Source organism: Coprinopsis cinerea, assembly GCF_000182895.1.
Source record: "Coprinopsis cinerea okayama7#130 chromosome 2 map unlocalized cont3.2, whole genome shotgun sequence".
Taxonomy (NCBI): domain Eukaryota; kingdom Fungi; phylum Basidiomycota; class Agaricomycetes; order Agaricales; family Psathyrellaceae; genus Coprinopsis; species Coprinopsis cinerea.
The window spans coordinates 2,083,693-2,103,618 of record NW_003307543.1 but is presented as its reverse complement, the minus strand read 5'-3'; the positions used below and the strand labels follow the sequence as shown (position 1 = coordinate 2,103,618).

Sequence of the window (19,926 nt, the reverse complement as noted above, 5' to 3'; positions counted from 1 at the left end):
CGACATACATGTTTATTTGACAGTTTTATAAAAGTCTGAAGACAGAAGCAAGCTCAGGCGTGGTGAAGATGCATCATGTCGGATTGGTGATTGTGCTCGTACGAACTATGTTTATGAAACATAGTGCCGACGAGAGCGGGAAAGTTGTGGTTGGGCCCCTGCGAGGAGATAACATACTGGGCCGGCGGCTGGTGAACAGGCACAGGAGAGTACAGCTGGGGCTGGTAGTAGGGTTGGGGAGTGGGATAAGATTCTGGCAAGAGTTGGTTAGGTTGGGAATTCACAGCGGGGATGACATGCTGCGAATGAGAGGAGTAAAGGAGAGACTGGTCCTGAGACTTGTCAAAAGTCTGCTGATAGTTGTGGTATGCATTGGGATAACCAATTGGGAGGTACAACTGTGGATTCGTTGGTGATTCCAGAGGTTGTTGTTGTGCAGGCACGACGCCGTTCTGTGACCCATAGCGTGGGTCGACGTTGTTGCCTGGAGCGTTGAGAAGATTAGAGGACGGGGGTGACAGCGAAGAAAGGCGGGGATGTGGATGGCTGAGAGACGTACCTTTTCCATCGCGCTTCTTGTACGGACCCCTCTTGACGCCTTTCTTGCGTTCCTTGCGCTGTGAGTCGACACACTCCTCTGAGATGCCATACTTGACGCATCGCAGACAAGGACGGGCATCGTCGCACTTCTTGCAGGCCTTTTGACAGTTAGTGCAGGCGTTCTTGACCTGCCTGCGCTTTGGCCTGGTCTGTGGATTGGCAAAGTCCTTGGAGGAGTATGAAAACATATTGATCTGGGAAGATGACTGAGAGCAAAGAAGAGGATAAAGACGGGAAGAAGACTGGATTAGTTGTTGTTGTTGTGGTGGTGCTGGAGGTGGTGGGTCTGCTGAATCGTCGTCGAGGCTATTGGAATCGTCTGCTGCAGCCATGAGGGGACGGGAACGAGGGTCCAGGGCGATCTGTGATGAGGGCAGGAGCCAACCTGCTGTTGCTCGTTCTCCACGAGGCTATAACACAGTTTATACCCACAACAAGACCTATCACATACCGCACAGGCAATATACGATACACACTGCCAGCGCAGCCAACTCCACGTTCCCCAGACACCAGCGCCCATCGTCGAGGACGCTGGTAAACTCGAGAGCGTCGCTTCATTGGTCGTCGCCATTGCACAAGGCCCGCCTTGGACCCGAAAAGGCAAGAAACCGCCACCTTGGAACAAACAGGGCCAAATACAGTGAGTGTGCCGCGACCTTGTCTCGAGTTTTGATATTCTCTGAAAGCCGTTGGAGGTTTGCTGAATGTCTGCGTCGCCCGACCCTCCCCAACAATACAAGGCACGTCCAGCCGCCCTCGCCATCCACGACGACGAAGGCACGCAACCCAGCGACGGCGACGACCAAATCGACAATTGCCAGCACCAGCACCTCCTGCAACCTCTCACCATAAACGTATCACACCAAGACAACGACGACAGCAACCATTCGCGCTCAACATCAGTCACGTCGTCGCTCGATCCTTACTACTTTGGTCTTGCAGAGTCTCCTGAACACAACCCCAACCAGCTCAGCATCACCCCAGATCATCCACCACCCAACGAACCAGTCACCCCTGCCCGAAATCCCGCCTCAATCGACAGACGTGGCCTGGTCGGCGTTGGCGAACTAGCCACGCCACGCTGGACTAGGGATCCCAGCCCAGACCCACACCTTGATGATGACGTTCCACCTCTCCCTGATCGCCCAGAGGATGACGCCCCAGACAGTCCCTGGACAATCGAAGCAATAGACGGTGAGCTCTCAGACAGCGACGAGGTCAGTGCCCCAGCTCCTTTTCCTGCCAGCAACAACGTTCTTATTTTTCTCAAGGTAAAAATTCCGGAGCTACCACCACCGGCTCGACCTCTTCGCACCAGGCCATCAATTGCAGACGAGAGTGGTGGCGAGGAAATCCTTTATCCGCGAAACGTGATTCAGTCCGTCCCCGACCACCCGCCGCCCACCGTGGTCCCTCCTCTCGACGACCATATCCCCAAACAGCCGCGAACTCCCGCGTCGGCGGACCCTCCCATCAGTTCACCCCCAAGCGCCTTCTCGTCTTCTACTCGGAAGGCGCGGAAGCGAACCTCTGATGAATTTGAACTCGACCAAACAGGTGCTCTTGTTTCCAAGCGTGGCTCACTCAAGGAAAAGTCAAGAGATGACGCGAGAGCAAGTATTCGCAAGCATCGTAGTCTCAATGTCAGCACCTCGTCGTCTACTTCCCCACGCGACAGCAAAACAAGGGAGCGGAAGAGAGAGTCTATTGGACTCGGACTTGCCATCAGCAGCAGCGTCGTATCTCCTAGGCTAGCTGAACGCCATTCACGCCAGGCATCCTCAAGCTCTGTATCGTCGCCTTCTTCTGAACCTGCACCGGCAAGGCGGGTCCATACCACCGATTTTTCCCACCTACCACCATCTCCTTCGTCCTCTTCCATTCAACAATTCCTTCGCCAAACAATCCCAAAGGAGCCGCCGTCACTCCATTCGCCCCCCAACGTCGCTCATTCACTGCTTCGTGGCACTCAAGAGGGCTGGTCCGGTCTTGACGATGAAGCAACAGCAGAAGCCTTACGCAAATTGGACGGTCTCACTGGGAAGACGGCCCGCAGTCGAGCTAGCATGACCAGCCTTGGTCGTGGTTCAAGTGCCAGTCGCCCCGGTACACCAGCCAAGAGTTCGCAACAATGGGAAGGCATCAGTGGTTCCGAGTCTGTCAGATCAAAGCGAATCAGCACTTTCATTAGGGAAGGAGGGAAGGAACCCCGGTCGACCCCTAATCCATCCGAAGGCGCTCTGGATTCAGATTATGTTGCCGTGTCTGTGTCCGGCGCAATCAGCAGCGACGAGCCTCATATTATCCAGGACAAGACCCCTAAGAAGCAATCGAGACTGAGCTTCACTCCAAAACGAGGTTCCACTTCTTCAACCACATATGGAAGTACCCCGACCACCAGCTCGCGAGATTCTGCTGGCACGGCTACCACTAACGCGACCTCTGTTTCTGCGACATCCGGAGGTCGTGTCTCCTCCACCAAAGCTAGGAGAAATAGTGCTGGTAGCGACGTGTCCAGCGTGCATTCCAATGATCTGACGCTGCTCAAAGACCGCGCCGCACATCTGGCAGCTACTGGAGAGTTGATTGATGACGCCCATGTTCCTCCCGTGCCCCCACTTCCAAAAGACTTGTCGTCTTATCGATCTCCCCCAACCACTTCGTCTACCCAGACCTTCCGGTCGATCCCCTCCGTCGAGGACCCAGACATCCGGATCAGTCAAGATAGCGACATCGAGAGAGCGTTTTCCTCGGACGTTTCCGCTGGTAAAGGTCCTCGGGTTGGCTCATCCGCAACTCGACAGAGCCAAGCCAACCCTAACACTTCAGAGGCCGTGCCGATTGTAAAGACCCCATCGAAGAAGTGGAGTTTCTCGAGCGCCCTCAACCTCAAGCTGGCCAGTTCCCCATCTTCTTCGAGCACAAAGTCGTCGTTCCCTTTGAGCCCCCGTTCTGTCGGCTTCGGCCACGGCTTGCGCAAATCCTCTTCCAAGGAACAAACGTCGTCGGCATCGTCATCGAAGGCCCCTTGGTCTCCAGAGCAACCAGACGCAATGGCCTCAGCAGGTTCGCTCGCGTCGCTGTCATCGTTGGGTTCAGTTCGTAATCACTCCCTCCATCCAGACACCTCCAAGACGCCCGACAAGAACCGTCCGGGTACGGGTTCGAGCGTCAGCACAGCCGGACTGTCTGCCCCTTCTGGACCGTTAAGCCCCAGTGCCTCGATCAAACGTGCACAGTCCAAACGACTGACACCGTCATCCATTCCTTTCTTCCGACGATCGTCTTCGCAATCCATGCAAGTCCCTTCTTCCAGTGGAAGCGGACATCCATCGTCGCCGCCTCCTAGTATGCCCACCAAGGCATCACGCTCCAAGGCAAGCACGCCCCCTCACGACATCAGCATGACCTCTGTTTCCACACCGGGAAAGAAAGCTTCCGTATTGAGTCTCGGACTCCCCTCTCTCCTCAAGTCCAGTTCGCGGAGAAGCCTCCATTCCGACGCAAAGGAAGCCGCCAAAGAGCTCCAAAAGGCCAAAGAGGCAGCTCGAGAAAGTGACAGGGAAAAGGCAAAGGCGGAGAAGGCTGAAAAGGAAAGACAAAAGAAGGAAGACAAAGACCGGAGTGAAAGCCGCATTTCTGTTTTAATTAGCAGGAAGCGTGGAAAGGTATGTCGTTATGTTTTCTTCTTTTGCCATCGCGACACTGGTTGACGGCTTTCAGACTCTGTCCGCGACAGATCCTCGAAAGCCCAAGTCGCCAGTTACTCTGCCACCAATGCAGATATCCGCCATCGAGCCTGTGACAGCGCAAAGGGTGGCCAAACTCAAGTCCAGTTCGTCCCAATCCACCACGTCCTCGATCAATAGCCGCACCTCTTCCTCTTCCTCTCGCGTCACCTCCCAAACCGCGAGCTCGATGCAGAAGATCTCCGACAGTTCTCTCCGAAGTCGCACTCAACTCCCGACGATTGCCGGCTCACCATCGGTTGGAACGAATGGCACAAACAGCACTCAGAACACCATTCGTGAGAAAGACCACAGCTCCTTGTTGTCGAGTTCGATTTCTGGATTACCCAAAGAAACGCCCACAAAGATTCCGCGCATTTCGAGTCGAACGTCGGCAGCTCCAAGTCCATCGGGCAAGTCAACCTCAACCTTTGCCAGCCGACGCACCAGCATGAACCCAGCTGCAAGTTCTTCAACAAACCCATCTCCGATTTCTCTCTCAACCAACGAGTTTGGAGTTATCGACAACGAAGATGGTGCCACTCCCAGGAATCTTGCAAGGCAATCTTCGATCCGTGCCTCCCCGTCGACTTCGGCGTCAAGGCCTGCCCGACAATCTTCCGCTAACACGAGCTCTACATCCAGCAGTGCTTTGCGCAAGAGTACTCGCGAGTCTGTTTCGTTTATTGGTTTGAGGAAAGCGTCAACAAGTTCTGTCAATTCGACATCAACACCTGGTACTTCCGGGACCACGTCAGAATCGTCAGGTTCGCATCGTTTCTCAGCGCTATCGCCTTCCAAGGGCTTGAAGCTATTGGGCCCCAAGTCGTCGCGTTCGGCAGCGTCTTCGTCTCAGAATCTTCGTCAGAATATGAGCTCTCCCTCGTCCAGTCGACAATCCTTGTCAACACCTTCCCCTGTTCCAAGCACTGTGGATGAGGACGAACTCCTTGGAGACGAGGAAATGATGAACTATATTCGCCGTCAACAGGCCAAGAAGAAGGCTGCCGGTGCGACACAGGAGGAACTAGAGGAGATGCTCAAGTTCCCCGAGCCCACCCCGCCTGTCCCTCCCGCTTCTCCTCATCGTAAGTCGCTTTAGAATTTTACTTATTCTCTATCGCTAATGAGTTGTCATAGACGTCCTCAAAAGCTCCCAGGCCCAATATCTTTCCGACTACGAGAGGAAGGAAATCCTCGACTATCCTTCAGTATACTTTATCGGTGCAAAGAGCAGAAAGAAGATGGCTACTCCTGACATCACCACTAATAATTACAGCTATGACGACGAACGTGGGGACTACCAAGTTGTGCTTGGTGATCATCTCGCATATAGATACGAAGTTGTTGACACCCTCGGCAAGGGCTCTTTTGGCCAAGTTCTCAACTGCCGTGATCACTGCACTGGAGAGTCAGTGGCGGTCAAGATCATTCGCAACAAGAAGAGGTTCCACCACCAAGCCTTGGTTGAAATCAAGATCTTGGACAATCTGCGGAAATGGGTATGTAATGTAATATATTACGAGAGCCTACTTTATTGACATATTTTTAGGATGCCGACGAGAAGCACCATGTCTTGAAGATGACTGAACATTTCTACTTCCGCAATCACCTTTGCATTGCGACGGAATTGCTCAGTATCAACCTTTACGAACTCATCAAAGCCAACGGTTTTGTCGGCTTCACCACCGCACTCATTCGCAGGTTCACGACCCAAATGCTCATGTCTTTATCCCTGATGAGGCACCATCGCATCGTCCATTGTGACTTGAAGCCAGAGAATGTGCTCTTGCGGCATCCTGCGAAGAGTGCTATCAAAGTTATCGATTTTGGAAGTAGTTGCCTCGAACACGAGAAGAGTATGTCGTTCTTTCAATAAACAAGGCGACGAACTGATAGTAACACGACTCTCAGTCTATACTTACATCCAGAGTCGTTTCTACCGCTCCCCTGAAGTTATCCTCGGCATGAACTACCATATGGCTATTGACATGTGGAGTCTGGGCTGCATCTTAGCCGAGCTTTACACTGGCTTCCCTATCTTCCCCGGTGAAAACGAGCAGGAGCAGTTGTCCTGCATTATGGAGGTTCTTGGTGTTCCCGATAAGGAATACATCAATCGCAGTTCCAGGAAGAAGCTCTTCTTTGGTGAGCATTAATGTACTCTTTTCACAGTGGCTCGGAAGCTAATTGCGATACAGACACAAACGGTGCTCCAAGGCCTGTTGTCAACTCGAAGGGTCGCCGTAGACGGCCAGGCTCCAAGACGCTCGCCCAAGTTCTCCGTTGCAATGACGAGGAATTCATCGACTTCATCGCCAAATGCCTGGTCTGGGATCCCGAACGACGAATGAAGCCACAAGCCGCGATGCGTCACCCATTCGTTACTGCTGGAAAGCGAAAGGCGCAACAGCAGGCGGCCGCTCGGGCTACACCCTCGTCATCCAGTCTCTCGAGCCATCGTAGCAAGCATATCACCGAGACACCCAAGAAGTCGATGATCGGTGCACCCACTCCTTTGACTGCTCGAACGCCCCGTTCCTCTCATACCAGCGGCGTTCCAAACACTCCCGGTTCAAGCTCACATACTTCCTCTTTCGGCTCCTCCACTCGGTCTTATCGCACTTCTCAGGGACACAGTCTTTCTTCATCGGTTCATTCCAGCCGTGTAATGAATGGATACTCTGTAAGTCACTCCGATGCTGGACGCTTATTTGCGCTAACGAAATTCCGCAGTCAACAGCATCAACCAAGTAGATAAATATCAAATGACGACGACGATTATACGTTTTTATGTTAATACTTTCAGCATCTGCTATTCTGCTAATTCTCGGGCTTTGCTATATATTCTTTCTCCTCTCCTTTCTTATTCTCTCTTTTTACCCTCGCTTTTGTCGATTGCTCACGAACCCATTATTCAATTATTCAACGTTCTTCAGTTATGGCTTATCGTTCAACGTCCACCCAACCTTTTTTGCAACCCTATTCTTCCTTTCTCTCCTTAGTTTCAAGACAAATTACAATTAATGACTTGGCTCGACTCTTTCCCGGACACAATCTGATGCAGCTTTGTTTGAGCGAGACAATGAATTGCTTCATGAGGTCAAATATTCGAATCTCCAGCTTCGTCCAAGCAGCGCAGCTTGATGTAGACGTCAGAGCCTTCGGAGTCATTGGTTAGTGGCGGACGGGATTGGCAGCTGGGAAGACATACCCCATCCTTCAAGCGAGATAAGGTCTAATGAGCCACCGAAATACCTAGATACAGCGCGTGAGCAATGTCACCAACAATGGGTACATTGAAACTCACTTGGTATACAATTTGCTCATGGGCAACCCATACCCCAGACCAGCGATGGTGCCCAGGCCAGTTTGCAACGTCCTCTGTGTCATGACACCCAAGAATGGCTCATCCTCTCTGCTATCCGACGTATCCCAATCAGGACCCTCATCATCACCCGTCTTGACCGTCGTAAACGCATACGAAAATATCCTTTCCAAATGCTGTCTTGAGACTCCCCCACCCTGATCTCGTATGCGGATTGAGAAGAAGTTGGGGCGGTCGACGTTGTGTCCAGAATGAGAGGAGGCAGGGGGAGGAGATAGGGTAATCTGGATAGGTGGGAGAGATCCGCGCTCCTTCGAGCGCGCATGATGTTCCACCGTCGCTCTAAACGAGTTCTTGAGTAGCTCCGTGAGGACATATTCCAAATGAACCGGAATATAGCTATCTCTTCATCAGATCCGTTCCAAGGTCAAAGCTAAGGAGATAACTCACGCAAAAGTAGCTTCAGGATAGCCGTCCACCACAATCTCGGGCGCGCTACCCAACGTCGCCCTACACAAATCACCCACAAACGACCCGCACACATCCACCATCTCCTTCGGACTACACCTCGTGTCAATTACACCCACATCCTTCCCGTCCTGTGGTGGATCGTGTAACGCCCTTGTCACAGCGATGTGTTGTTCAGCTATGAGTCGGACAGAAATGCGGTTGCGGATGGCGCCGTCCAAGAAGGCATTGATATCTTCAAACGACATGTATTTCGCCGATTCTTGGAACCTATATAAGAGATGTCATTAGAAGTGGTCAAAGTAGAAGGAGAGAGGACAATACCCTTTCGCCATGGTAGGTATATCATTAGCATGCCTCTGGACAAGATCCGAAAGCAGCTGCACAAACTTTTCATTCTCCTCGAGGTTCGTCACAGGTGGGTGCGTCGCCAGCACCCAAAAGCCCTCCCTGAACGCCTTCAGCGTCTTGGCCACATATGGGTTCGTACCCACAATGAACGGTAGAGACTCTAGGTACCGCACACGGGTAGCCAGCCTCCTCGGCAGCTCGTAGAGGACATAGGAGACAGAAGAGAGTACCGAGTCTGGTGTTACTGGTCGGCCAAACGAGAGTAACTGGGAGAGATTCAGAGGTCGAGGAGCAGCAGTCCCATATTGCGCCAGAAGAGCAGTGACTTCAGCAGAGTTTGGTTGTTGGAATTTAGTACTATACCATCGTCGTCGAGCTAATGGCCTGAGAGCATGTCGTAGTAGCATGGCAAAGGCATTCACATCAATCCTTTCTCGGGCCCAGTATAGCAAGGAATGCATTATAAATATACACAACGTCATTAAGCGCCGCTCTAAAGACTAAAATCATAAAGAAAACTAATTGTACACTTGGTATAACGGTCTGGAAGGAAGAAAAGTTAGATGGTTTCTGGAAGGGGAATATAGACGTCACGTACGTGCTGGAGAACTTGGTTCCCTGTCGGACGACCTTCTCCACCGCATCCAAAAAGTCACGCTCCGTAGCGACCTTCCGCCTTGCACGAATGGCAAACATACCAGCCTCGGTTGCGACAGAACGCAGCTCAGCACCGGTCGTATTGGGGCACAATCGGGCAATGAGATCGAAACGAATGTCGCGCTCTACGCTCATACTGGAAAGTGATGTCAGAAGGGGGTGGCGAGGACGAGATCGTGAAACGACAAACCTTCGGGCGTGAATGCGGAGAATGTGGGCACGGCCGTCATTGTCTGGTAGGGAGAATTCTACCCGACGATCCAGACGACCTGGACGCAGTAGAGCAGGGTCGAGAGTATCGGGTCTAGAAACAGTTTGGATTAGAGAATTGCAGACAGCAGCGAAGGGAATTCATACCGATTGGTGGCCATGAGGACCTTGATGTTTCCTCGAGGGTCGAAACCATCCAACTGGTTAATGAGTTCCAACATGGTCCTCTGCACTTCATTGTCGCCACCAGCTCCATCATCGAAACGAGCACCACCGATAGCGTCGACTTCATCGAAGAAGATGATACACGCCTTCTTGCTCCGGGCCATCTCGAACAATTCACGGACCATACGCGCACCTTCGCCGACATACTTCTGCACCAACTCTGAACCAATCACCCGGATGAAGGTTGCATCCGTTCGATTGGCAACGGCGCGAGCACACAGCGTCTTTCCGGTACCGGGAGGGCCGTACAGTAGGATACCCTTCGGTGGGTCGATACCGAGGTTCACGAATCGTTCGGGCTGTGGCAGAGGTCAGGTAGGCACAGAGACATACGAGTCAGTGAGACTCACCGAAAGCAAAGGGGTTTCCACAACTTCTCGAAGCTTCTCAATCTGCTCCTTGCAACCACCGATATCCGAGTAAGTCACATCAGGCTTCTCCTCGACCTGCATCATAGTCACAGAGGCGTCGATCTTGGGAGGTAGCGGTATCTGAATTTGATACTTGGTTCGGTCGACACTGAAAGGCTGTCAACTTGTGTCTAGCGAACGATTGGATAAAGACGCACCCCACTCGCATGCCCTCCTCAATGTCTGTTGCAGCAACGCGGTCACCAAGGCCCACGACAAACTTTGCAATCTGCTTGATGTTGATGACATATTTGTCTTGTTCGTCGGCACCCTTCTGGCCTTGTGGGGCACCAGGAGCGTTAACTGCTCTTGCAGCCTCGGCGAGTTTGGGGTCCATAGGAATAATCTTTGTACACCGAGCGACTTGAAGAGGGTGTTCCTCGCTCATTCTTTGCCTGTCGGCAGCAAGATCCCATAGGTTGGGAGGGGCAAGACCAGTGTCGGATTCCTTAACGCCTTGGGTGGAGTTTAGACAATGGTTTGATGTGAAGAGTGGGGAACGCACCAAGTCTCTCGTTTATCCGCTTCTCAATGACCTTGATATCGTTCTCAACCTCCTTCAGCTTCTTGGCGTATGGTCCTTGACCCTGCAAAGAACGGTCAGCGTCTACGAAGCGAAATAGATGGTCAATACGAACATAAGTCTTGAGAATTTGAATATCACTGTCATCGAGAGCTATAGGAAGTTTAGTTTGAGAAACAAGCACCGCAGCGAACCACATACCGACAATCTTCTCCTCATCCTTGTCGTCGACTCGCTTCTCGTCTAAAGAGACACTGTGAGTTCACGGTCGAACCTGGTCAAGAATTCGCTTACATTTTTCCCAGTCACTATATATCGCATTAGCATCGTTGAATAAGAAGAAATCGAAAGTACATACGCTTTTGGAGGCATATTGAACAAGTGGTTATAGTTGAAGGCGGATATTAGGACGCACCGAGGCTCTCATTACGCGTCTGTGGTCACGTGCAAGTCCAAGTCGGGAACAGCCGAAGTAGGCGAGTACCGCTAATCTGGAGTGTAGACGGTGGTGCCAGTCTTCAACGACATTAGAAACTCACAATGGCTGGCGCACTACAGAATGCAAAGCGGGACCTGCCAAAGATCAGGGACGAAGAACATGAAAGCAGATTCGGCCAGGTTTATGGCGTCTCAGGACCAGTCGTCGTCGCCGAGAACATGGTTGGCGCAGCCATGTACGAACTAGTGCGAGTCGGTCACGATGAGCTCGTCGGAGGTGCGTCTATTTCTCAATCGGAATGCCTGGATATCGTCTCTGACTGTCTGCACAACAGAGGTTATTCGTATCGAGGCTGATAAGGCCACCATTCAGGTTTATGAGGAGACATCGGGAGTCACAGTCGGTGACCCTGTCCTGCGCACAGGCAAACCCCTCAGTGTAGAACTCGGTCCAGGTAGCGACCCTTCTGTCTGCTAATTAGATCCCGCTCACCCAATTTCAGGTTTAATGGGAAACATTGTCGACGGTATCCAGCGTCCCCTCCGCGTGCGTTACCTCCGCCCACCACACCACCGAATCCATGTACTCACCTTCCACAGTCCATCCAAGAGCTATCCAAATCCATTTACATCCCGCGCGGAATCAACACCGACGCCCTCGATCGCACCATTCAATGGGACTTTAAGCCCACCTTCCAGGTAGCGCTATACCCTCCAATAACTTTGTTCACTATTGACATCCATTCAGGTCGGGGATCACATCAGTGGAGGAGACATATTCGGAACAGTCTACGAGAACTCGCTCGTCGACAACCACAAGATTATGCTCTCACCAAGAGCTCTGGGAACCGTCTCGTATATCGCCCCTCCAGGCAGTTATACCGTGACCGTATGTCATCATCGCATCTCAATTTGGAATGACTCTCAACAAGTACCATATCTGTAGGACACTGTCCTCGAAACAGAATTCGAAGGCAAGACAACAAAGCACACCTTGATGCAGCTCTGGCCCGTCCGAGCTCCTCGACCAGTAACCGAGAAACAGACCGCCGATTATCCTTTGCTCACTGGTCAACGTATTCTCGATGCCCTCTTCCCGTATGGATCAACTTTCAATTCGTAGGATGCATGGAAACTAATCACCGTCATAGATGTGTACAAGGTGGTACTACGGCTATTCCAGGAGCCTTCGGTTGCGGAAAGACCGTCATCTCGCAAGCACTCTCCAAATTCTCGAACAGCGACATCATTGTCTACGTTGGTTGTGGCGAGCGTGGTAACGAGGTTAGTGAACACTCTCCTTTCATCTGCGGCCAGTTTACTAATACCCTCTTCTAGATGGCTGAAGTCTTGATGGAAGTGAGTACCTTTGTCTCGTCTGCCTCGTCTGCCTCTAACCGTCCTCTCAGTTCCCTGAACTCGACATGGAAATTGGAGACCGCAAAGAACCCATCATGAAACGTACCACTCTTGTAGCCAATACCTCCAACATGCCCGTCGCCGCACGAGAAGCCTCCATCTACACCGGTATCACCCTATCAGAGTACTTCCGTGACCAGGGCTCAAACGTCGCAATGATGGCTGATTCGACTTCGCGATGGGCCGAGGCTTTGCGTGAAATCTCAGGTCGTCTCGCTGAAATGCCTGCGGACTCTGGTTATCCCGCCTACCTTGGAACTAAACTGGCCAGCTTCTATGAGCGAGCAGGAAAGGTTATTTGTCTCGGTAATCCTCGCCGACAGGGCACCGTTTCCATCGTTGGAGCGTGAGTGATCCCAATGTTTAGTGCGAGCCGTGCTCACCTCTGTATACAGCGTATCTCCTCCTGGTGGTGACTTTTCAGATCCCGTTACATCCGCCACCCTTGGTATCGTACAGGTCTTCTGGGGTCTCGACAAGAAACTCGCTCAACGCAAACACTTCCCCTCCGTCAACTGGTCCCTGTCCTACTCCAAATACACCAAGATCCTCGAGCCCTACTACGAAAGCACTGAACCCGGATTCGTTGAGCTCCGAACAAAGACCAAGGAGATTCTTCAAAAGGAAGAAGACTTGGCCGAAATTGTTCAACTCGTCGGAAAGAGTGCACTCGGTGAAGCTGACAAGATCACGCTGGAGGTGGCTAGGATGTTGAAGGATGACTTCCTTCAGCAGAACGGCATGAGTGAATACGATCGATACTGCCCATTCTACAAGACGAGCGCCATGTTGCGCAACTTTGTGACCTATCACGATCTGGCTATCAAGGCTGTCAACCAGAATGAATTGACTTTCTCCAAGATCAAAGACTCTACCAGCGACCTTATGTTCAAGCTCTCGCAAATGAAGTTCGAGGTGAGTACGATAATAGTGTCTTTGTATAACTCTAGCGCTAAATGTGCCGTGTAGTCACCATCGCAAGGGAAGGAGGATGTCAAGGGCAAGTTGGACGCTTTGTACGCGGAAATGCAAGACAAGTTCCGCCAACTGGCAGAGTAATTCTTTTTGCTCCCATGCACCACACATTCTGTACATTCTCTAGCTTCCATCCGCACAATGACAGTCATCGTTTACGAGTTCAATCTCCCTTGCGTCATGCTTCCATAGAATCGCACACCTTGTACTCCAGCCGCAGCCGTGGGATAAGTCTCAGTTGCATTTCTGCTTTCCGTTATATAGACTCCAACTCGAGGTGTTATCCCAACTGACGTTCTTTCAGGGTCATCAACCATGTTGTTGCCCATCGTCGTCTTCCAGCTCCTTGCCGCGAGCAGCGTGTCTGCCATCGTGGTGAGCTTCAAGTTGCAATCGCCTTTTGCGTGGTTGGGATTGGAGGAGCCGCCGCATCACCTGCCGCCTTTCCCATTCCCTCACCCAAAGCCTCCCCGCCCACCGACTCACACCGTATACGATCTCATTCACAGCGATGACAGGTATTTCCCACCCCGCCTTTACCAGTCTCTCTCGTATTGACGCTATTCCAGGTTCACGAAGCTCAACAAAGCATTTGAGTTTGTGGGGGACGACATTATTTCCATCCTAAACGACACCAATCGACAGTACGTGTCTCACCCCTGTCATCCTCCAACGCGTCCCTGACTTTTGCCTCAGACTCACCTACTTTGCCGTCCCCGACTCGGCTCTGGTGCCTCCCCACAAGAAACACCCTGACCACGACCATGACAAAAAGAAGAAAAAGAAACACAAGCACAAGCACAAACACCTCGAAGGCACCAACAGCCTCCTTGACCTCGCCCTGTCCGCTGACACCAATGTCATCGACGAGAGCATCAAAGCCCTTCTCTTGGACAACTCGGTCAGCCTCGTCGACGCTCTGGAATTGATCGACGAAATCGAAGCCGTCGATTGCGTCATGGATGACGACACTTTGATCAACGTCGAGGAACCTCGCGGGGACGACGGAGACGACGACGACGACGATGATGATGACAAGAAAGAGCGTCGCAAGCGCATTTTCCGACACATTGTCAAAGCCATCCTCAACTATCACATCCTCCCGCTCGGCGCCTACGATATCGACACCCTCGTTCACAACACCACCTACCCCACCAACTTCCATGTTCCCAAGTTGTTTGGAGGTCACGGCCAGCGGGTGACAGTTTCGCAGCATGTCAAGGAAAAGAAAAAGAAGACTAAGACGTCGACTTTTATCAATTTGTACGCAAAGGTTACCGCGCAGGATATCAAGGCGGACAATGGATACATCCATGTTATCAATCATCCTCTTCTTCCTCCCCCGGCAATCTTCCAGGAATTATTCTTGGCTCAACACCACTTTTCAACCTTTGTGAGTCTGTTCAATAGCGTCTGCATTTCCTAATTCTGACTTTTACCTTAGACGTCTGCGCTTCAACGCGTTGGGCTGACTGACGAACTCGACGTCCGCTATGTCAAGGACGGGGATGATGAGCATGGTCGCCTCGAAGGCTCCACCGCTGTAACCACCTTTGCACCCACCAACGAAGCATTTGGAAAGCTACCTCCAAGGGCTCTGCTGTACCTCTTTTCGCCATTCGGTGAACGGGCGCTCAGGAAGCTGCTGGAGTACCATATTATTCCTGGTGTGGTTGCTCATGCCGGTGAGTTATTGTTTCTTCTGCGGCACTTTGTCTTTACTAACTTCGACCCAGACGTTCTCTATAACCAAACCGCAGAGACTAACCCTGGTGACGACCTTCTCCCTGATTACGAGGTGTGTATCCTGTAGTCTGAATTCGCTGTATGCCATTAACACGTTCATCAGGTTCTCCACCCTCCCACTCATAAGAAATGGTCTCTGTTCGAGTTTGGAGAGACTCGCCACCCCATCTCGACCGTCAACATCACCTTCAACACACGTCTGGTTAACTACACCATCGACTGGTCGGTCGAGAAGTATCAGTTCTCGTCTCACGGGAAGGACATCTATGAAACCAAAGTCTTTGTCAATAAACATCCTGTCCTCATCCCCGACCTCGTCGCTCTCAACGGAGCTGTGCATGTCGTCGATCACGTCTTGTGCCCCTTCCATCACAAGGAACCTATCAACAACCCTCCTGACGGAGGGCTCAGCGCTATCGCGGACCCATGGGAGGATTGGGAAGAGTGGTTGCCTCGTTGGGGTGACAGCGCCTAAAGTCTCGAAAAGGAACCTTTCTTCTTATTGTCCCAACAAAATCAATATGTGTGTAAGTGTATCCCGTGTACCATAGCAATGTAGCACTAGTCTCTCGAGTAATGCCAACGATTATCCTTCCTTTTTCTTGGGCGGTGGTTGGATCCCGGCTTCTATTCTTTTCAGTCTTGCAAGGATGCGTTTGTGAACGCGAGACTTGACGTGTCTATCCCATTCCTCGCCTTCTTCTATCATGACAGGTCTATCGTCCTCTTGCGTGCACGTTGAACAGACGACCTTTTTGCGGGCTTGGAGGACTTGGACTGGACTGCTTCCATGGTCAGTAGATTGCCAAGTGAAAGGGTAAAGATTTGGCTCACTCGGCCGTCTTTATTGGGACATTCATGAGCCTGTCCGCTACAGGTGATAGAGACCGCGGATCGGGAAGTGTTTCGTCGTTGAGAAGTTCTGCACAGGAAGGTTAGTCCACGCGCATCGAGTGATCCTTTCGACGCACTTTCTGTGATGTTAATAGCAGGATTAAGCGCCCTCTCAAACCACCTTTCATCCACCTCTACCAGACTAATCAGAAATCGCATCCAAAGTCTGTGGCCCATGCTCTCACCTGTGGCATCCAGCGCATAGAAAGAAACAACCTCCTTGTCGACATTGGCCTGTCGCACAGCAGGCAACAGTTTGTTCCTAATCCACGATATCTGCTTCTTTGCGTATTGTCGTGTGGACAACTTCATGCGTTCCACTGCGGCATCGAATGCTTTTTGATCGGTAGGGTCATTGAGATAGTCGTGGAATTCCTTGTAACCTGAGAACAAAAGATGAGGAGGTGAGGTTAGGCGTGGCGGGAGGATACGGACCAATTGATTGGTAAATCCCTAATGTATAGTCGTGCAGAGGTCCGTCAGGGTTGTTACTGGTCCCTGCAGTCGCGATAGCCCGTAACTCGTTGATCTCATCTAGTAGTCCTTTCTGAAGGAAAACATTAGTATATCGACTATTAGCAGAATACAAAGTCCATACCTCAATCATCTGGTCAACCCTCTCATCCAGCCTCGGTTCCAAAGCTCCCTGCTCAGCAAAAAGCCAAAAGCAAAGCGTGCGGAACCTAAGCTAGTGCGCATTTCCAATTTATTCAACTCGCTGCACAAAATAGACATCAACACACACCTAGGCTGACCGGAGCGCACATCCTTCCCCTGCTCAGCAATGATAGCACTGGCCCTTCTCCTGGCGTTCTTGATGATACTTAAACTATGCAACACCTTCCTTGTATCCTTCCAGTGCCATCTCTGGCCAACGGACGGATCGAGGTGGGTTAAGAGTGTGTGGAGGTCGAACGCAGCTTCGGGGTGCATCTTCGCAGAGGGTGGTTCTTCCGGTAAGCATTCAAAGATGGTTTTAAGGTTGTCCGGGAGGGAGAGGATGGCGGTGTGCAACTCGGGGTCCCATTGAGAGGGGGAAGAGTCAACAGGGACTTCACTCGTCTTCGCCAGTCGATTGGGGAAAATGAGGTGTTGGATCCAGTACGAAGTACCTCCCACAACAATCGGAATCTCCTTTCTCTGGTGCATCTCATTGATCTAGTGTGACAATAAGTGCCTATTCATCGGCACGGTAAAAGTGAAAGCTCACCAGCTTCAACGCATCCTCGACCCATTCTCCGACGACATACTGTTCGCCAGGTTCTTTAAAGCCCATCAAAAGATGGTCAACACCCTGCATCTCAGCGGCGGAGACTTTGTTGGTGATGACATCGAGACCTCTGTAGACTTGCATCGCGTCGGCGTTTATGACACGGGCGCCCTTCCAGCCATGTTGTCCAAAGGACCTCTTGGACAAATGCAGCGCTAGGTCGATTGCAAGTTTAGACTTGCCTACTCCTGTTGTTCCGCATATTGCTATCAAGGGTTTGAGCATTTCCAGTGTCGTCGAAGGAAGTGAATGGATTTGATTCCTGGGAATAAATGATGGTGTTTGGCTTGGGCGTCTGATGCAAGCAAAACGGAGCTGGCAATTGAATTTCTGCAGAGTCGGGTTGTAGCGTTCAAAGGTTTTCAAATGGCGTCCAGAGTCCGTACGACCCTTGCAAATCTCCAGCCAGCCCGTGGCGCACTCCATAACGTATGTTTAATTCATTGTTAATATTTCAACTGCTAAACAGAGACTTTGTAACAGCAAAAACGTGTCGGAAGAGGCCAGGGATCAGGCTATGGAGGAACTTCCGGTCGCGGTCACAAGGGTCAAAAGGCTCGAACCGGTTCCAGCATTCGACCAGGCTTCGAGGGTGGCCAAACCCCTCTCACTGAACTCTTCCCCAAGCGAGGTTTCGTCAACCCGTATGTCCCAAGTACCCCGCGCGCCAAATGACAATAGTTGACTCCCCGCGTACAGCAACGCCAAAACTTATGCACCAGTAAACCTGGACCGGATACAACACTGGATCGACAAGGGCCGCCTGGCCTCGACGCCAGAACGACCTATCACTGCTCGCGAACTATTGCTCAGCGGGTGCATCCACAACGTATGCGACGGAATCAAAATCCTCGGAGACGTGCGTCGCCCAACCCACAGTTTGCTGTCCTTCATGTCTGACGCGGTGTATAGGGCGCCTCTGAACTCAAGACACCGATCTACGTGGTAGCGTCGCGCGCGAGCAAGAGCGCAATTGAAGCAATTGAGAAGGCGGGTGGAAAGATTGTTTGCAAGTTCTACAACGACCTTGCTTTGCGGGACTGCGTCAAGGGCCGCACTGACAGGATAAGTGCTGCACCAACGCGTCGTGAGGATATCAGTGCGTTCTGTTTCTTCTCCATACACCCTGCCGCTAACTCTTTCGCCCTCCAGTTTGGTACAGCGCACACGAACACCGTGGTTTCCTCTCGCACGACACCCTCTCCTCTCTCGGAAACCTTCCTTTCGTCGAGGAACGCTGGAAACACCTTGCTGACCAGCTTGTAACCCGCTACAAACGCGAAGAAGCATTCAAACTGCAAAAGCAGCAGGAAGCCGCTGCCGCTAAGCACTAGGTTCACGCTACATATCATAGATAGAAAGCTATCGTCGCCACGAGCATCCCCACTACTTCCATACACTCTACCTAATCTAATCCTTCTTCGCATCCACATCCATCCTATCTGGAGAGATACTGCGACTCCGCGAACGAGACCTCGACGGGCTGCGAGAGATGAAGCGCGAACCCGCACTCGAAACAGACCTTGAACGACGGGGACTTCTGCTTTGACTGCGGCTTGGAGTCCTCGAAATATAGCCCACAACAGGGCTCCTGCTTCTGCTCCTTCCACGACTGCTGCTTCTGCTTCTGCTCCTGCTCCCACTCCGACTCCTTCCACCACTCCAACTCCTGCTTCGACTCCTCGAACTCCTGCTCCCGCTCCGACTTCGACTCCTTCCACGCTCACTCTCGTCCCTATCTTCCATAGCATCCAGCAGCCGACTCTTCCGCGGTCCCAGCTCCCCATTCTCTTCCAAAATTTCTCGTTTAGGTAGTCGAGGCAGGATGAGGTCGATCACGCGTTCTTCTGTTAGCAACGCGTAGACAAACTCGTCGATAAATGTTAGCGTGTAGCCAGCTAGAGTAGAGAAACCCGTGTCAGTTGTATGACCCCACCCACGACCAGATGTATTACGCACTCATAGTCCTCTGCCGAAGCTTTCGATAATCCTTCAATAACGGCTCGAGCAATTCGTACACCTCGACTGGCCTAAACGTCATCCGTATGTACAATGCCGCTAAAGCTCTCAAATACCTATAGATTTGCGTTAGAACCCCAATCCAACCAACGAAACCGGAGAAACACTCACTTGAACTCATCCGCCCTTAAGTACTCTATCAGAATCTCCTTCTCAGGTTGAATCTGCAGCAGCTTCAACAGCAGACACACAAATTCCGTAGGACGCTGGTTTCCATAGACTCCTCCAATATATTTCACTTCGATAGCCTTGTCGATGATGCTCTCAGCTGCGAACCATACATCATGTCAGTACACCTTCCCGCAGCCAGGCGGAGGCCAGAAAGAAAACTCACCGGTCAACGCAAAACAGTGCTCTTTCCAATACGACGAATCATAAATCCGATTTCGAATAACTGTTTCAACTAGAAACTAAACATATGAGAAATTCCAACGCCGTCCCATTTCATCATCTAAAAGTCTCAAGAGGGTGACTTACCTGAGGATTTTGGCCGTGGATGGCTTTGGCGCCTTGGACGGTGGTGTTGGCCATATTGGTGGTCGATGTTCAAGCTGTGTGAAAACAACCGACCGCACGCGTCGAGTGCAAGGCGCGTGCACTCCAAAGTTCTTGGCGAAACTGAACTCTTTTCGAAACTCATCGAAACGTATCGTTACAAATTCGCA

At 51.6% G+C, this 19,926-nt stretch overlaps 9 protein-coding genes across 9 annotated transcripts; 4 read left to right on the top strand and 5 right to left on the bottom strand.

The window, feature by feature from the left end:
- Window positions 1-53: 53 nt before the first annotated feature.
- CC1G_05197 (hypothetical protein) lies at window positions 54-932 on the bottom strand (the record flags this gene model as incomplete). The annotated part of the gene is made up of 2 exons (XM_001833445.2): window positions 54-484; window positions 560-932. The coding sequence occupies 2 exons, from the start codon at window positions 930-932 to the stop codon at window positions 54-56; spliced, it is 804 nt and encodes a 267-aa protein (XP_001833497.2).
- Window positions 933-1,304: 372 nt separating this feature from the next.
- CC1G_13957 (CMGC/DYRK/DYRK2 protein kinase) lies at window positions 1,305-7,085 on the top strand (the record flags this gene model as incomplete). Its single annotated transcript, XM_002911871.1, has 7 exons — window positions 1,305-4,268; window positions 4,324-5,416; window positions 5,469-5,830; window positions 5,881-6,187; window positions 6,345-6,476; window positions 6,530-7,014; window positions 7,065-7,085. 7 exons carry the CDS (start codon window positions 1,305-1,307, stop codon window positions 7,083-7,085), a joined length of 5,364 nt encoding a protein of 1,787 aa, XP_002911917.1.
- Window positions 7,086-7,431: 346 nt separating this feature from the next.
- CC1G_13956 (atypical/PDHK/BCKDK protein kinase) lies at window positions 7,432-8,882 on the bottom strand (the record flags this gene model as incomplete). Its single annotated transcript, XM_002911870.1, has 5 exons — window positions 7,432-7,490; window positions 7,543-7,586; window positions 7,639-8,055; window positions 8,107-8,394; window positions 8,515-8,882. The coding sequence occupies 5 exons, from the start codon at window positions 8,880-8,882 to the stop codon at window positions 7,432-7,434; spliced, it is 1,176 nt and encodes a 391-aa protein (XP_002911916.1).
- Window positions 8,883-8,908: 26 nt separating this feature from the next.
- CC1G_13955 (prsS7) lies at window positions 8,909-10,872 on the bottom strand (the record flags this gene model as incomplete). Its single annotated transcript, XM_002911869.1, has 11 exons — window positions 8,909-9,018; window positions 9,074-9,268; window positions 9,323-9,436; window positions 9,490-9,866; window positions 9,918-10,086; window positions 10,136-10,433; window positions 10,483-10,564; window positions 10,616-10,653; window positions 10,702-10,743; window positions 10,795-10,808; window positions 10,859-10,872. 11 exons carry the CDS (start codon window positions 10,870-10,872, stop codon window positions 8,994-8,996), a joined length of 1,368 nt encoding a protein of 455 aa, XP_002911915.1. The 3' UTR covers window positions 8,909-8,993.
- Window positions 10,873-11,016: 144 nt separating this feature from the next.
- CC1G_05193 (endodeoxyribonuclease) lies at window positions 11,017-13,416 on the top strand (the record flags this gene model as incomplete). Its single annotated transcript, XM_001833441.2, has 11 exons — window positions 11,017-11,215; window positions 11,274-11,393; window positions 11,442-11,485; window positions 11,539-11,637; window positions 11,687-11,827; window positions 11,885-12,036; window positions 12,090-12,222; window positions 12,277-12,297; window positions 12,348-12,703; window positions 12,753-13,272; window positions 13,327-13,416. Exons 1-11 carry the CDS (start codon window positions 11,041-11,043, stop codon window positions 13,414-13,416), a joined length of 1,851 nt encoding a protein of 616 aa, XP_001833493.1. The 5' UTR covers window positions 11,017-11,040.
- A 231-nt stretch (window positions 13,417-13,647) lies between these two features.
- Window positions 13,648-15,553, top strand: CC1G_05192 (fasciclin domain family protein; the record flags this gene model as incomplete). Its single annotated transcript, XM_001833440.1, has 6 exons — window positions 13,648-13,850; window positions 13,902-13,976; window positions 14,029-14,725; window positions 14,777-15,017; window positions 15,069-15,130; window positions 15,182-15,553. 6 exons carry the CDS (start codon window positions 13,648-13,650, stop codon window positions 15,551-15,553), a joined length of 1,650 nt encoding a protein of 549 aa, XP_001833492.1.
- Window positions 15,554-15,664: 111 nt separating this feature from the next.
- Window positions 15,665-17,467, bottom strand: CC1G_05191 (tRNA isopentenyltransferase; the record flags this gene model as incomplete). Its single annotated transcript, XM_001833439.2, has 8 exons — window positions 15,665-15,860; window positions 15,913-16,000; window positions 16,050-16,106; window positions 16,158-16,355; window positions 16,408-16,519; window positions 16,571-16,655; window positions 16,718-17,130; window positions 17,183-17,467. The coding sequence occupies 8 exons, from the start codon at window positions 17,465-17,467 to the stop codon at window positions 15,665-15,667; spliced, it is 1,434 nt and encodes a 477-aa protein (XP_001833491.2).
- Window positions 17,468-17,608: 141 nt separating this feature from the next.
- Window positions 17,609-18,576, top strand: CC1G_05190 (hypothetical protein; the record flags this gene model as incomplete). Its single annotated transcript, XM_001833438.1, has 5 exons — window positions 17,609-17,671; window positions 17,726-17,886; window positions 17,942-18,101; window positions 18,155-18,341; window positions 18,395-18,576. 5 exons carry the CDS (start codon window positions 17,609-17,611, stop codon window positions 18,574-18,576), a joined length of 753 nt encoding a protein of 250 aa, XP_001833490.1.
- A 76-nt stretch (window positions 18,577-18,652) lies between these two features.
- Window positions 18,653-19,792, bottom strand: CC1G_05189 (pre-RNA splicing factor 38A; the record flags this gene model as incomplete). Its single annotated transcript, XM_001833437.2, has 5 exons — window positions 18,653-19,140; window positions 19,202-19,317; window positions 19,373-19,529; window positions 19,596-19,671; window positions 19,739-19,792. 5 exons carry the CDS (start codon window positions 19,790-19,792, stop codon window positions 18,653-18,655), a joined length of 891 nt encoding a protein of 296 aa, XP_001833489.2.
- Between the last annotated feature and the right edge of the window lie 134 nt (window positions 19,793-19,926).